A 16,064-nucleotide genomic window follows, 5' to 3' on the forward strand; every position below is an offset into this window, starting at 1 on the left:
GGTTCGATATTATATTTTTACTTTTATATTTTTTACTTAATAATATGTGTTCAGCAAATACTACATTAATTCTACATAACCAATGGTAACAAAAATTAAGAAATCTAAAGAAATATTGAAGAAACCGGTCCTACTTGCCATACATATTATGACTATCTTACAAGGTATAAAATGAGTGCCTGTTATTATAGTTTCCCCCTTTATTTTCAAGCTTAATGTCACAACCTGTTAGATTTTTAATTAAATCATATATAATTTAATAAAGACCAAAGCAAAAATGGCTGAATTGTTGTCTTCCAGCATGACAGTATTTTACAGGCAACAATATGCATGTTGTGCATGGGTATTTTGGGCTAGATACGGTAAAGGCATTGGGTATATGGTCACTATTGGATTTCCCCAACTTTGAGATTGTCTACCAGTGTTTTAAAGAACTAAATGTTTTTGGTTGCCACACAATCAGGTTACATGGTTTTCTGCTGAATTCTACTGACATGGCTGAAAATGTTTTTTGAAGAGTTGAGATTTACAGGAATTAAAAAAAAAAAAAAAAAAAAAAAGACCAGCTCTAGAAATGGGACTAAAATTTCAGACTATTCCAGGACTGCCCTCAACCTCACAGTTAGTGTTTTATTTGGGGTTGTTGTTTCAGGGACTCTCGTGCATCTCCTGCATTGTAGTAGCACGACTTTGGAGCACCTGGCACCTTCACCCCAGCTCCTGCCAGGCTGTGCCCCTCCGCCAGTGCAGGGCCTGTCCCACCCTCCAAAGCCATTGGCAGTTGCACCTGTGAATTTACGAAGCTTGATCGTGCCTCTGTTTGTGCAGTATGTTTACTGGACTGTGTGGTTTTTTTTTGTGTGTGAGAGAGGTTTTAGGTAAAGGAATGAAAACGTCTGGATCTTGATCAAGAATAGATTGGAGACAGGCACAGAGCTTTCTTGGACTGCAGTAGTTCTGGACACACCCAGAAGGAGAACTTTAAAGTTTTTAAACTGAAACAGAGAGGTACCTTCAGGGTTAGGCGGAGTAACTTGCAGTTTCTGATTTAACAAAAATGTACACTCCATTTGAGCATCAGAACCTTCCCTCAGGTCTAACGCTGACTTTGTCACGCAGCTTTCAGCGACAACTGTATCTTTTAAGGTAATTAATGAATATTTGAAGAGATTAAAACTCTGCTGGTAGGTGTCATCAGTTACGGTACAAGCTATTGGATATACACACAAATTATGGAGCTAGGTAAATTTGGTACACTGCAAGGTGCTCTGTCCAAGTCTTGTGAATGTAGAGACTTTTGGATGCCAGCCAAAGGATTTTCATTTAACATCATTTAATAGATGTGAATAACTAAACTGATAAATACACCACGCTTTACCGTTGTGCAAGGGAACGGATTCAAAGGCAATCTTAAAAGGTATATATACTTTTTTGATTTAAGTAGTTCTAAATATTATTTGTTAACGCTATTTGCTAAATAATATAAAAACAGAGCTTTGCACATCAGCAGAAACAACTTTGGAATGATGCTTCAGTTTCATAGCTACTTCAAGTTCCTGCTGTCAATAGCTGGCAAGATATATAATCTAACCAGGAAGATAAACATTGAAGGAAATTTAACTTGGCTTGCCATATATTTAAGTCAACAAGATAAAGTAGGCTATACAGCTCAGAGCAGTTCTGAACTGAACTGAGGTTGTGTGTGTTTGCACATGAAGTACCGCACATCACTGCTGTGAGTTAGAAGGGTTGGTCTTTGGTCGTTTCAGTATGTGTGCGTACATGTGCAATTACTAGGAATTTTCTGTTGTAGTCAGTGCACAGATGAATGTGGATATATACACATGGCAGGACTTAAGAAGTATAGGTTGATGCTAGCATTACATTGTAATTCATGCAAGTGGAATAACATCCACCTACGATACACAAAGGGTATAGTCACTGGAAAAATTGCGTGTGAGTAGTCCTGCAGTATTTAAGAGGTTAAGGTAACTGATTCATTAGCTTTTTGCAAGCCACCTCATTGGAAGAAGTGTTTTTTTGGTTAATTAGGCAAGGAGAAAATATTACTGTTGACTTCCCAGTAGACTTTCTTCATTTAACTTTCTTACAGTGTCCCAGGTGTCTGTCCTGATAATTCTGTATATTGCATCTTTTAATTCTTTGAGACATCTAGTTGTGTCTGTCTCAGCAAACTTCTGAGCTTGCCTATGACCCTAATAGATTCCCCCTTTTTTTTTTAAAAAAAAGTTACTCCCATTCTCCATCTCTTCCTCTTTTTTGAAATCTCCATTACAAATCAGTGTTTTCATTTTGTAATTTCACTTAGGCTCTTGTCTGAGCCCTGCTGACAAAGGGCTGCAGTGTCTGGCTGCTGGCTGCAGGTGAGGCTGAGGTGATTAAAGACACTCTGCGGGTAGTGTTGAGAGTGTTAATTTCAGTAAATATCAAAAGGAAAGATTGTTATGATTAGTTCACCACTTGACAGTATAACTGATGAGACTGGTAGCCTTTGGAAGGTGTTAGAATCGCTCACCTGCAGTGCAAAAGGGGAGGGAGGAAACATGAATCGGGATCTATTTAGCCAATCTCATTTTCCATGACCTGATGCAAGTTTTATTATATGCAGTGGAACACCTTTCCCTTTGGATTGTCAGGCCATGGGTGCTCTGGAGAGGAGGTGTTAATTCTGTCCCATCCTGTCTGGTGCTGTGGTTTTTTTTTCCCTACTGAGTTTCACGGATTTAGTTTTGTCCCACTTTGGGGTGAAATGGGGAAGATTGTTGAAATGTCAAATATTTTAATGCAGTGGGGAAACTCTTGCTAACTCTGCTGCAGTACAGGAATGTGGTTTGTTCCAGTTGAGGTGATGTGTTCTATTCTGCTATAAATATGGGTAGTAGAAAGTCTTTTTGCCAGATAGGTCTATAGTACTTTTAAGCCCCTTGTGGTAGCTTGACTTATTGCAGCAACTGACACATTTTACACCTCACCAGGCTTTTGAAAGTTGTCATGCCAAAATTCGATCCTAGTGTTAACTGTCTAGCCATTTCAGGTGTTCATTTTGCCCTGGATCTTTGGGAGGGAACATAATTGCCATGTTTGCACATTTTCATATCAAAACCACCCGTGTCAAAATGACATTGCTTTCAATATGCTCTAAACACTTATGCACTTAAGTCATTTTGAAAGCAAGCTCTTAAGTTGCTTAGGTGCTTACCATTTGCAGCACACAGTGTAACAATTGCAATTTCAAAAGAAATGCACATATGAGTTGCAGTCAGAAGTGCTTTGAAAAATGCATGGAAATGCTGCTGGAATTTGAGTTTGTAATGCGAACTGCCAATGACAGTAAAGATAGAGATGAACTGAAAAAAATGGTAAAACTATGCCAAGACTTTAGGTATTCTTTTTGAGAATAATCTCCAGAGACACTGAAGGTTTGATTTTGTGGTTTTTTTTTTTTTTTTTTCCCAGCCTCTTAGCAAAGCTAGTTTGCTAACAATACATTTTCTGCTTTTCAAATGAGGTGTAATTTGCAGTGTGGGTTAGGAGGGTGCACATTTCTTCTGTTTGTATCATGTAACAACGTGCTGTTGGGATTGTGTCCCTCCACACAAGGATGTGGGATAAAAAGATTCTTGTAGAATGAAAAAACAGAACAAGAAAGTAAATCTGGGGAAAACGAAACAAAACAAAAAAACAGAATGATGAGAACTTGAAGCCTTGTTGGTGACAATCCATGTTCCATACATATTCTCCGTTTTCAATCAGGCAGGTTGCAGGAAGTGAGACATTTGTTTCCTTCATAATTCAGAATGTCTGTTAGTAAATAGTTTCTGAGGGGATATGTCTATGTTCTTTGTGTTAGTGCTGTATGTATGGACTTAATATTTACATGTGTAGCTTTAGTACGGACTAAAAATCTGGTTTCTGAAGTGTTCCCCATCTCCTTAAAAACAAACAAACAAAACCAACAAAAAACTACCCAACAACAAAATAAGTATGATATTAAGCAGTGAAACTGGTGAATAAATTTGAGAAAGCCTCGTAGATCTACTGACAAGCATGGAATTGCAGAAAGGAAAGATGGAGTTTAGCTGGGTCCTAGAGCTTTCCTCTTCACGACTAACCTGTTAGGTGCAGGACTTTTGTCATGATACTTTTCCAAGTGTCCAGCTGTTAATGGCTTCCGTATAAAAACAAACAAACAAGTGAACTGAGACCATAAAAGGAATTGTCTTTTCAAGTTGTTAGAAATATTTTGTGAGTTCTTAAACCCTATTTTATTTTTATTTTATTTTTATTTTTATTTTATTTTTATTTTATTTTTTATTCAGCTTGCCCAGTTACCTCTAAACAATCCCCATTTTCTAGCACAGGATCAGTAGTTTATCTAACTGTGCATTTTTTTTAAGTTCTCAATGTCTTTTCCCTCTTTAGGCAGGTATTAATTACCTGGCTGCCTGACAGAAATTGAGAGCTTTTTATCTGTGAACAGCAATGTTCTCTTGTTTCTGTGCACTCCACAGCATTTCAACATGTAACCGCTTGTAAATGGCAAGATACAGACAGTGGTTGACAAAGTTCTTAAATTTATGGATATGCGTTTAGTCCTAATAGTGTTTTATTTCCTCTTTCCATTCCCTCCCTCAAATCCATCTCTCCCCCAGTTTATATTGGATCTCCGTACTACAGAGACCTTTCCTGCTTTCCTGTCTAATTCAAGCGCTTCATTTTAGGTGTCAAATGTATAATTGAAACTTTACCAAAATAAAAACTCCCAGGTGTCTGAACAGTTGAGAACACTCCCAAACAAATGAGAGTGTATCTAGGTAGTAACTCTTTCAAGGGCTGGTAGGGCTTCTCCGTGTTTGCAATGATTGTGAATCAATGATAATACTCAGAAAGAAATAAGGATCAGTTGAATTTGGATTCAGAATACTGTTTAACCCCAGATCTCATGCGTGACTAGGGGCCAGGCTGGGATTGCTGTCCAATCAGAGTCCAATTGCAATACTTGCAATTAAATAAATAAAATCCCCAGTATAGTGGCAAAAGAGGCTTAACATCATACAGCTGACTTACCAGGGATGTGAGACAGAAAGGCAAGTACGTTAAACATCAGTTCTGCACCCATGGGAATCAGATCAAGATTTGGCATTCCATGTTTTTTCAGCCAAGCACTTTGGCGCAGTTTGTCTTGTCACCCCAAATGGGGTGCGTCCAGTCTACTCATTGGTTTTACAGTTTGAATTGTCGTAACATCCCTGAATTCAGGTAGAAATGACTAACGCTGGTCTGTATCCAGTTTCTTAGACATCCCAAAAAATACTGAATAAGCAGCATTACATGTTTTTCTCTTTCTTTCTTTAGGATTTGTTTGACCTGCATTGTGCTTTACTACAGTGAAGAGTATTTTTCCCTGCAAGACACTTTGCATTAAAGGATCATGGTAGACAGTTTAATAGTTTCTTTGAGGTAAGTGATGCAACAAAACATTTTAAATCTGATTTAATATGTTTGTAACAGATTGCAGGAAATATTAATGTCCTGGACTCTTGCTTTTGTGTTATAAGTATTTGGATAATAGGAGGATAAATAAAAATCCCGTCCAAAGACAAAATAATCACGTACGTGTATCCTAGGCATAGTATTCCTTGCTGATAGTAAAAAGAGAAAGTTCTCATTGTTTGTTTCTGCTTAGAGCATCTCTTTTGTGTGCCATTGTGAAAGAATATTTTATTGGAAAGCTTTTTATTATTTTTATGAGGCCGTGTGATTACTGTCACTGGCTTTAAATAATAGATTTGCATGTTTTAGTACCTGTGCTGCAATTCAGTTTAAGATTTATATTATGCATTCCAGAAACAGTTTGACAGTGGGATAATATGGGAAATACCTTCTGAACAGTTTTTCTGACAAGGCAAGCACTAACCTTTTATTAAGCTCGTCTGTCCAGTTCTGTAGTTGGGCAAGCAGATTGAGAGAAAGCACGCAGCTGTGATGCTACAGGAACCTCTGCTAGGAATGAGAGCTGCAGACTAGTGAACCACATACTCTTTCATTTGTATGGAGGTACTGTCAGTTACACCTCTGATCTAAAGTTCTGCGTTGTGAATTTCAGACATCAGTCTTTGAATTTGAATTCTGGCACCCTCTAGTTTCCTCATCAGAATGGGTGTCCTATATTACTGACACTATTTGTTTTATCTTTCCTGCTGAGACTTATCCCTACATATCTCCCCAAAGCTGTCCCAGACTTAGGCTTGTCCTGCAGACTTTTACTTGGGGAGGAAGACAGGAATATGGGACAAGAGCTGAAATGCAGCTAATCACATGGCTAAAATGCTTTCACTCCTGACTGGACAATCCACAGCTGGTCATGATAGCCCTGCTTAAAAGTACAACTAATAAGGGACAGTAACTATAAAAGAAATCTACTTTGGTACCCTCCAGCTTCATTCACTGAGAGCTACTGTTCACTGCAATGGGAGAGGAACTGTGAGAGGTGTTCCTAATGAGGAATTGGATAGCAAACCTTTTTTTCCACTCCTAAAGTAGAGAGCTACTATAGCTTTCATTTTTCCCCTCAGTTAAACAGGTATTGGGTATAGTCAGTAAAAGAAAGTGAGCATGTTTGCACTTTGAGCTAATGTTGTGCAACTTGGAAAGATCCCTGATTTTGCCTTAAACTAGCTGCTTGGCTGCAAATAATATCATAACCATGAAAGCATGGGCTTTACCAGCAAGGTCCTTACTCAGAAGCCTGAGTTAAACAGTCATCAATCAGCAATTTGTAGATGTTCATGTGTCCTTGAAAAGTTTTGCCTTATTTTGAGGAGCACTTGTTCTTTTTGGCTTTAGTGCTAAGTAAGAATACCTGAAGCAAGCTGAAATTGGAGAAGCCTGTTTTTGTAGTTTGGAAGGCCTAATATTAGTCTGGCATGACTGACAAAAAAAAAAAAAAAGCTACTGAGAGCAATAACGTTTACAAAATTAAATCGACACATACTGATTTGAAGCTAGAGGCTTACCTCAGGCTGGCTTAAGTATTCCTGCCAGTTTTGCCATGTGTTTGAAACAACAGGTTTATGCCAGTGTTTCTGGGAGATCCAAGTGCAGAAGTAAACTTAAAAACCAACTTCATTGTTCTTGAGTACATACATACAGATGTCACTTGTAATGCAACCTCGTTATAGAATGGTTAGGAAAAGCTTGACACATACACTAGAAGTTTGAAGTTTAGAACTGAATTCTTTAAGCGATTTGCTTTGAAGATTACAGTTCTCACTCAGTTCAGAACTACCAACCTTGTGCATTATTTCAGTAGAATTAATTCATGGAAGTCTTTAGTCCTTCTTAACTGATCAGAAAAACCCAGTGTTTTTCTTGTGGATGAAGGCATTCATTGTCTTATGCAAATTTTGACCTTTCTTTCAGGTGCTCTGGGGGAATATAGGGAGTAGAAGCCATAAAGGAGAGTAGATAATGGATAGGAAGTTTCTGAAAAGGAAGTTAAATATAACTTGCAGAGGATGTAGGTTGGGCCTGTCAAAGACTGAGCTCTGCCTTCTTTAAAATTTGTCATATTTTCATTGAGAATAGTTAGGAGATCACTGCAGCTGGAGGTCTGAGTTCTGTTTCTTTTTCTACCTTTGATTTTGGGTGTGATTGTCAAATCAGTTTCTTCAGTCATGCATTTGCCTTCTTTCCACCACTGTCTTATTTGAGCCTTGCTCTGAACTGCATGTCTGGGCTCTTACTGTAGTTTCTTTGCAACATCTTACACGGGCTCCAATTTCATCTGCTTCCTTTGTATTTTCCTTTATCACAAATGATAGCTATGTAAAATAAAATACTTCTCTCTAATGGACCTTTGAAGTGTTTTCACTTCTTTTTTTCTAAATTTGTGGCAGTAAGGAATGTTTTTTTTTCTCCTTTAAATGTTTTTGTTTTTATTTACTTTGAGAGGGGCATAGACTATGGTGATGAAGTGATGAAAAGCCATGTGCAATAAATGCTTACCTAGCAGTTCCTCTTGTGGTTTGTTAGCAAGAAATATAGAAAACAGAAAACTCAATAAAAACATTCTCCCTAGTAGAAGAATATATCTATTTGCAGTAATCAAATGCTTTGTAAAACAAAAACAAAAACCCCCACCTGTTTTAGTTTAGTTGGTCTTTCTCTGAAAATACCTGAAACAATGTGAAATATTTAAAGGATTACTGCATAGTAAGCAAAGGAAGGGGCTGTGAGTAGGAAGCACAGCTGGATTTTGTCTGGTCCATTAGTTTGCAGATGGATTTTGTGTCCAAATCCATCAGTTTTATTTCTGCATTGAAATTCAGCAAATCATTAGCAGCTTTCTCCTTCATGGGGGGTCCAAAAGATTCCCTTTGTAAACTGAGAAGTCACACTCCCAGTAGAAATAAAGATATCTTAATTTTCTCTCTTTCTTACCTTTTTGGGTTTTCTGATGAAGGGCTTTCTAGGAGGATGCAAACCAGTCCCCGATTCAAGTTGTAGCAAACAAAAGAGTGAGCTAACTGAACCTAGCTTGTAACAGGCTCTTAGGAGTCATTACAGTGGTGAGGCTTGACAGAACAAAGTTTGTTTGGGCTTGCTTCCCATTATGACTCCTTTCAGATTGAAGATGTGGGGACTGGGGTGATGCTTGGCTGCTTATCCTGAGTCTCTGGTGAGCTGTGTCCGCTACTTTCCATCTTCTGTGCCCATTAGGTTATTCAATTTCCATAAGTGTTAGGCAGCTGGGGAAGAACCTACATTCTGCAAAATCATGGAGGTTCTTTGCATGTTTCCTGTGTGCTGGATGTGGAGTGCACATCTGCAAAATGAGGAACTAGAGTTAGAAACAGACTCAGTCCACATATGGCCGAACTCTTACCTAACACTTTAGAAAAAGTGTGGAGCATATGTCAATTTAATCACCAAATGCTGAGGTGTAAAAGTATGCACTTCAAAAGATATTTTAATTTAAACTATTTTAATTTAAACATAATGTTACATGAAATGCTGTTAGTGGACTCTACTTGGTGCACTTTTGCTTTATAGATAAAAGTATGTACCTGTTTCTGCCTGCTGTGTAGTGAAGAGGATATCATAAGAACGTTTCACACAGTTTAGCGAGTCTGCTTTGGTTAGTAATGGTGTTCAAGTGTGTAAATAACTCCTCGCAGTGTCAAGCCCTTTAATGGATTATAGGTGTGTGTGGTTTGGATTAGTGGCAATGATGTATTCTGTTTCTCTATTTGTTTTTTCAGACTTCTCAGTTCACTAGCAGTGCTGGGATTTCAGTTTGTCATCCCACAGCCTTCAATTGAACACAGAAAGGTAAGCATTAGAAATATTTGGATATTGTGTACTTAAAGGTAAACATTGAAAACAGAGGAAGATGCGTGAAGTGATGCAATCTAGATAAAGATCTGGGAATAATGTAGCTTTGTTATGTGTATGTTTTTATATTAATATATGTTTTTAAAAGAGCCCCGTCATAGTTAATCAGGTGAGTGTTATAAACAGATATAAAGAAAGTGTATGGCGTGTTGTAGGTCATAAATATAGCTGTGACAGCTTAGTTAAAATTTAGAACATTTTCATCATGTAAGACAAATGGGAGAAATAATTCATGTCAGTGAGAGCAGCACTCAAATATGGAGTGATTAGCAGAAGCATACAGTTGCTCATAGGTAGCACTTTCTCTTACAGAGATCTGTAGGCATCTGAAGCAGATGCTGGACCCAAACCACACTCAGGTGCTAGACTGAAGTTGCTAGAGACTGGAGCTGGAAACTGTAAAACTTTTTTCTTGTACTCTTGTGAAAAGTTCACATGCACATCTAAGAAGGCATGCAGCCAGCACGCGGTATAGAGGACCCTTCTATCCTGCTCAATATTAGTGAGGCCTCAGCTGGAAAACTTAATTTAGATTTTTGCATGGCTTTTCAGGAAAGTAGCGGATGATTTGGAAACAGAGGGCAGCAGTGATTATCCTCGGGAGGTTTTACAATTTCCCCTCTGAGGGGAGTTTGAACGAATTTGGGTTGTTTAGTCTAAAGAGAAGACTGAGGGGGAGGAGCAGATATAATCTCCAGATACTCTCAAGTGCCAAAGAGAGGTCTATTCTTTACCTCTGTGGTAGAGTAGATGAGAAGAAAAGGATTGAAATTGGCAGGGGAAGTTTGGGTTTGATTATTAGAAAAAATTTCCCACAATAAGGATATAATGAATAATAGGTCACATTTACTGGACAACTTTTAGCATTTCCACGATGGAGGCTTGGAGAATATGTTGGACAGATATTTGCCAGGAATGATGTGTAGGTATTGCTGATTCTGCCAGAGACATGAGGGAGAGACCCTTTGAGTGCTCTTCTGTCTCTGTGTAGTTTGTGATCTTATATCTATTTCATTTCTTAATTGCTACTCAAACCCAATAAATTAATAAATAAAAAATGTCAAGTAACGTACATCGCACAGGTTTGGTGAATAATGCAAATATATTAAACTTGATAAGTTCATTAGGTGGAAACAAAAATTACTATGCAAAAGGTTTTTATGGTTTCTCCTGGAATACAAAGGTTGTAGTGTTGGTCAGTAGTTTCTAGGATGTTGTTTTTTCTTATCTAACTTATTTTGAACTTACATTCATAGAATATAATTTCTAAATATCAACTATCCTCTTCAGTGAGGCCAGAGTATTTATCAGTATTAGCAAAAGGAGGAGGAAATTTTGCGTGAAACCAAACAATCACCATATGTGTTTAAAAATCATCCAAGCTGTCTCAAACTGTTTAAACTGAAATCTTTTCTTAATATTTGAGCAACTAACTTCTCTTGTCCATCAGTACTGGACATATGAAGAGCCCTCCTGCTGCTCATCATGCAGTCAAGCTCTCTATTTTCTCTCCCCACACTTATTTTATTGAATAAATGTTATTTAACCTTTTCTGTAAAGTGCCATGCTGTGATGAACTAAAGGTTAAACTATGAAACGTAACAGTCCTCTTCCTGGACAAACACTGGAGTCTGTATTCCCAGCTTTTCAGAAGTCATCCATGGGTGGATTGTTAACTGATCTTATGTTGCTGTATTAAAACAGTAAGCTGTAGTTATAGCTGTACTTTGCTTATTTTAGTGTAATTGGTAGCGTATGCAGTAGTAAAGATTGTCCAAAAAAAAAAAATTCTGGTGTAAATATTGCTTTGTGTTAACTTCTTGCTTCTGTTATTAAGTAGTAGCATTGAAGCAGTGTAGTTTCTTTGAATTTACGTGCATCTTTTTGTCACCCAATTGTATATTGCTATTGACTTTAATGGAAGTATAGTATATTATCCAACTTATTTTCAATGCATGGAAGAAGTGTCACAGTTTGCTTTTACAAGCTTTTCATTGGGGCATTGCAATATTTTTGAAGTACTTAAATGAGATGAGCGAGATCCCTCTGCTTTGCTGTGGTGAGCTGTTAGATCAGTTGAGTTACCTATGGAGATGTAGCCTGAGTAGCACTGCAATGTAATGGCCAAAACCCATCATTACTCAAATAGCACTTCTGTTCATGAGAGGAAATTTCTACACTTAACAGCTACTTCAGATGTTATTTCCCTATCTATAGTATCTTGTTTTTTCGCAAGGTTAAGTTTTTCTGTTTTGGCTAGAGTTTTAGGGGTTGGTGTTGGTATTTTGTTTATTTTCAGTAGACACAGAAGTTTTGCTTCTAGGATTAATTTCTGAGTCACCTCTGTTTTCTCTTTTCTCCTTAAATCCACCACACAATAGCACTGTGTTGATTGTGTTGGCAGAACACAAGAAGTAGAGTTAGGAGCCTCTCAGAACTTCTGTTAATCAAATCAGTCTGTCACTGTGGACTGACCATGGGGATCTATGAGCTTCCCATTTGCTTCAGGACAAGATGATTAGAAATAATGCATTGCCTCTGCTTGCCTTGCCCCATGCCCCTATCCCTCTATCTAGAGTTTTAAAGTTGCTGAACACCTACGTTTGTGTGGTTGGATAGACCTTTTTCTGGGCAGTCATATACCTCCCTGAAGTTTGTCCTATGAACGTTATATATGACAAGTAAAATGAAACACTAAGACTTAAAGGAATTCTGCCATATTCTTCGATGAATTGGCCAACATACTTTGAGGGGTAAAAGCGAGGAGATGAGTTTTTGTCTTGCTCTCCTTTGTCTGTAAAGAAGTCAAGGAATGAATGGGTTCTTTATTTCTTTCCATCTTTGTCTTCCATTTTTGTTTTCTGTGGCAGGCTTGCTTGCTTGTTCCACTACACTACTGCAAAGGGCTTACGGTGTTAGGAACGATCCCTTCTGCTGGGCTGTAAAATGAGGAAAATGGAGATCTAAGTGTGAATGTAGAGGGAGAGTGTACAGATAGTACAATAGCTTCATGTGCTATTTCAGATGATAGGAATTTGGTTACTACTTCTGACAATTATATCAATTTTAAGATTCATATAGGAAAATCTGTGTATAAATGCGGTCCTACACCTGCATTTATGTTGTGATAGTGACAGTGAGTGGCAGTTTCTTAATGTCTATTGTTCGTTTACCCTCCCACACCCTGTAAAAGTCATTGTTCTGCTAACTGAAAAGGATAGGGCTGCCTAATGCATCTGAACACACCGTAACAATGTAAAATGTGAAGCATGAAGCTAATCTACTCTGTCCTTGAAACTGGGGGAAATTGAAGTTAGACAAAGTAGTTAGTATCTGTGCTTGGCTTTTGGCCAAGGCATCAGAACTGTTAGGCATCAGAGCTAATGCCTAACAGTTCTAAGGAGTGCCGTGGGATCTCCACAGCAGCTGGTCACCACCTTGCTTCTACCTAGGCTGAGCAATGGGAGCTTGGTAACAGATAGCCCTGTGTAATCCTTCCTTGGAATCCAGGTAGGGCGAAGCTCCCCCCTAAGGTCAGCAGGGAGTGAAATCTGCAACTTGTCAGGACTTGCTAAGCTGCAAACCAGCTCTTGCTAACAGGCCTGCTATGGAGTTACTGTGGCTCTGTCCTGCTGGGCTGCAAGCACTCCGCAGGGTTTTGCTGGGGCAGCTTACTGTCTGTGCGCGTGTGCACAGCTGGTGTGTATGTGTTGCTTACAGGGATTTGCTGGTGCTGCTCATTTTTCTGTAATGTATTCCTGGTTTATAAGATACCTGTTGTGCATTGCTGCTACATTTCCGTATACATCAGTTCCATAAAACTGAAATGTAGTTCATACTCCTCTTGCAGTGTTCTACAGGTCAGCATATTCACATGCCTTCAGCGCAGGTGCTTGACTTTAACTGTGTAGATATACGTGCTGTTGCACTCACTGTAACTGTGGGGAAATAGAGCCTTTCTGGCTATCAGTGTTTATATTGTAATTAGCAGGGTTTTTTAGGAAACTGGTGATACAGACTGTGCAAAGGTATTTCCGTTAAACTTACCCTTTTAATGCAACAGTGTGTCCAGAACACCACCTGTAGGAAGGTTGCTGCTCTCCCAGTGTTGTAACCAATTCCCTGTCCGTGCTGTGGGTTAACATGCTTTAGGTAATAAAATTCTTCCTGCTGGAGAGGGAGTCAAAACATTATTTTGTGCAAATACACCTTTGAAAATCAAGGCCCAATGGTTTCATTATTTTTAACCTGCTTTATAATGGAACTTTGAAAATTATTATTATTTTTTTCATTAAAAGTACTGGGTTTCTTAAGCATGGGGCACCAGGGGCTTAAAGCTTGTTCTGTATTTCTTTGGGAAAAATGACAGGGTCTTTTCTCCAGTTGTTTTCCAGAGAAGGTGAACTTGCAAGGTGATAGGCAAGCTTTTTTAAAAATCTTTTTTAAATCAAGTGAATGTTTACACCACATGTGGACCCCAAAGAATTTCACTAAGTGTGGAAATACAACAGAATAGCAACAGCTTTGGCACAGCTGAAGATGATCGACCTGCAAGAAGGCCTGGGGTAGCAGCACAAGCTGAGTGACTTAGATCACAGGTGGTAATCAGTGATGAGGAAATAGTTTATTAAAATAAAGAAGCCTAATTTCTGGTATAATGAGGTCCTGATGCTTATCATCTCTCTGTTACTGTAAATCAGAAGCAATCCCACTCCAGATAAGGAGTGATTATATACAACTGCTGGAGGCGAGGTTAGGAGTGAGCCGTCTGTTTACTTGAAAGTACTTACTGGTTTCTCAGCAGAATGGAAAGAAACCACTACCTTAACACAGTAAGCTCACAGAATGCGATGGAGGAGGTCTTGGTGTGAAAAAAATTATTCAAACATAGAGGAAGCTTCAAGCTCTGGCACAAAAACTGTTCTGAATTTGTTGAGAGCTGTTTACTTTCTAGGCTATTTAAATAATGTTCAAGTCTCTTCAGATGTGGTCAAAGTTGGTTGAAGGGGCAGTTAAGCTTTCCAGGCATTGTAGCTTTCTTCGGTGATTTGTGAATACAAAGGTCTTCTATTTCCAGGCTTTTTAGCCCTTTAATCTTCACAGGCACAGATGTTCGGATAGAGTTTTTATACAAAGAGCGGAAACCCAAATCGTTTAAGCTGGTAGTATTTACACTTACCATGTACTGTAAAATTCAAACGGTTTACTACATCTCTGATTAAAGGCTTCCAAAATGCACTGAAGAGCATACTAACCAGGCAGACATATACACATTGTGTGATGATATTTTGCTTGGCCTCTGCTCCATTTTTCTGCTAGCCTTGAGAGATCTGAGAAGTTGTTATCTACAAGTTTCAGGGGGGTTTTGGTAGATTACTTTTTATCAAACCACCAGTGTGCCACATGTTTCTTGTAAGAGGCATTTAAAATATAGCCGTTCCAAATGTATGGCTGTAAAATGGACTGTAAAGACTTTCTGCTGGGAAATTGTCATGGCTATATAGGTATGGTCTTTATTGGAAATCAGCTGAACTAATATTGGAAGAATATTCCTTTAAGATGCTTTGACTGGTGAAAGAATTAAATCAGTTCCATAGATGTGTTTACAATGCTGGCAGGGAAATACTATAATGTTACACTTGAACAGGCTCTAAAACTAAACTATAATTTCCTCAGCCCATTCAAAATTTGGCATGCTCTGCTCTGAACCTTAGTTCAGTTCTAGTTTCTGTGAGTCAGCCTGCTTTTCTTTGTACACTCTTGAAATTTTAGCAGGACAGAGACTAGCTTTTCTTTTGTGGGGACAGACCATTGACCAGCTATACAATAAGATGATAAACGTTCATGAAGAATACCGAATCTCATCCTGAATAAGACATACAGATTTTTTTTTAATAACGACAATGTATTTATTATACTAGTGTTTTGAATCCTTAGCCAGGCTGGACCTGGTTGCATTAAAAGCTGCGTGGACATCTTTTGTGACAGATTGTGCCCTAACAGAATCTTCAGTCAGAAGAACTATGAAATAAAGGAGGGGCAGCACTCGGGTAATACAAAAAATAGGGCAAAGTCAAGTTTTCCAAGTGCCTTGACACTCCTCTAATAATGATGGCAATGGTTTGGCCTCATAGCATGGGTCATCAGGTGTGGTGTAATGAGAAGGGGGTCCATGGAAGGGACGATTTAAAAATGCTTATAGCCTGAGGGGCTTTGAGAAATATTAATAGGATTAGAGCTCCTTGTTCTGGGAAGCAGAGGACAAATATGATAATAGTTTAGAATTAAAACAAAAAAATACCCCAAAGGTATGCAAGCTTCTGTTAATTCCACTTTGCATCCAGCACACAGACATGAGTTTACTGAGTGAGTAACATTGGTGGTGGTGTTCTGAGCAGGTGATAAAATGCCCCTCTGGATACAATTTCTTTGTCTTTGGGTAAAAAATAATTCCATAAAGCTTTGCAAAACAGATATTCGTGTCTGTTTATATGCCTTTCGCATGTATAACTAGGAGTATGATGTAGTTAATTTCTTCATGAATCCATTGGGATTCAGAGTGTTTAACCAGAAAAAAAGAATTTCTGGATAACATGTTAGAAAGGAAATATAATATTATTTTACGTAAAGTAAAATTGGGGAAAACC

The 16,064-nt window shown here is 38.3% G+C and overlaps 1 protein-coding gene across 4 annotated transcripts in view; it reads left to right on the top strand.

Annotated features, from left to right (window-relative positions):
- Positions 1-16,064, top strand: part of THSD4 (thrombospondin type 1 domain containing 4) — a 300,889-nt gene that overhangs the window by 20,930 nt on the left and 263,895 nt on the right. For all 4 annotated transcript variants that reach the window (XM_083851128.1, XM_083851127.1, XM_083851129.1 and 1 more), the window contains exons 2-3: positions 5,377-5,481; positions 9,285-9,354. In XM_083851128.1, coding sequence (XP_083707254.1) covers positions 5,453-5,481; positions 9,285-9,354 — 99 coding nt within the window. In that variant the 5' untranslated portion in view covers positions 5,377-5,452. The remainder of the gene's footprint in view (positions 1-5,376; positions 5,482-9,284; positions 9,355-16,064) is intronic.

Source organism: Anser anser, assembly GCF_964211835.1.
Source record: "Anser anser genome assembly, chromosome: 10".
Lineage (NCBI taxonomy): Eukaryota > Metazoa > Chordata > Aves > Anseriformes > Anatidae > Anser > Anser anser.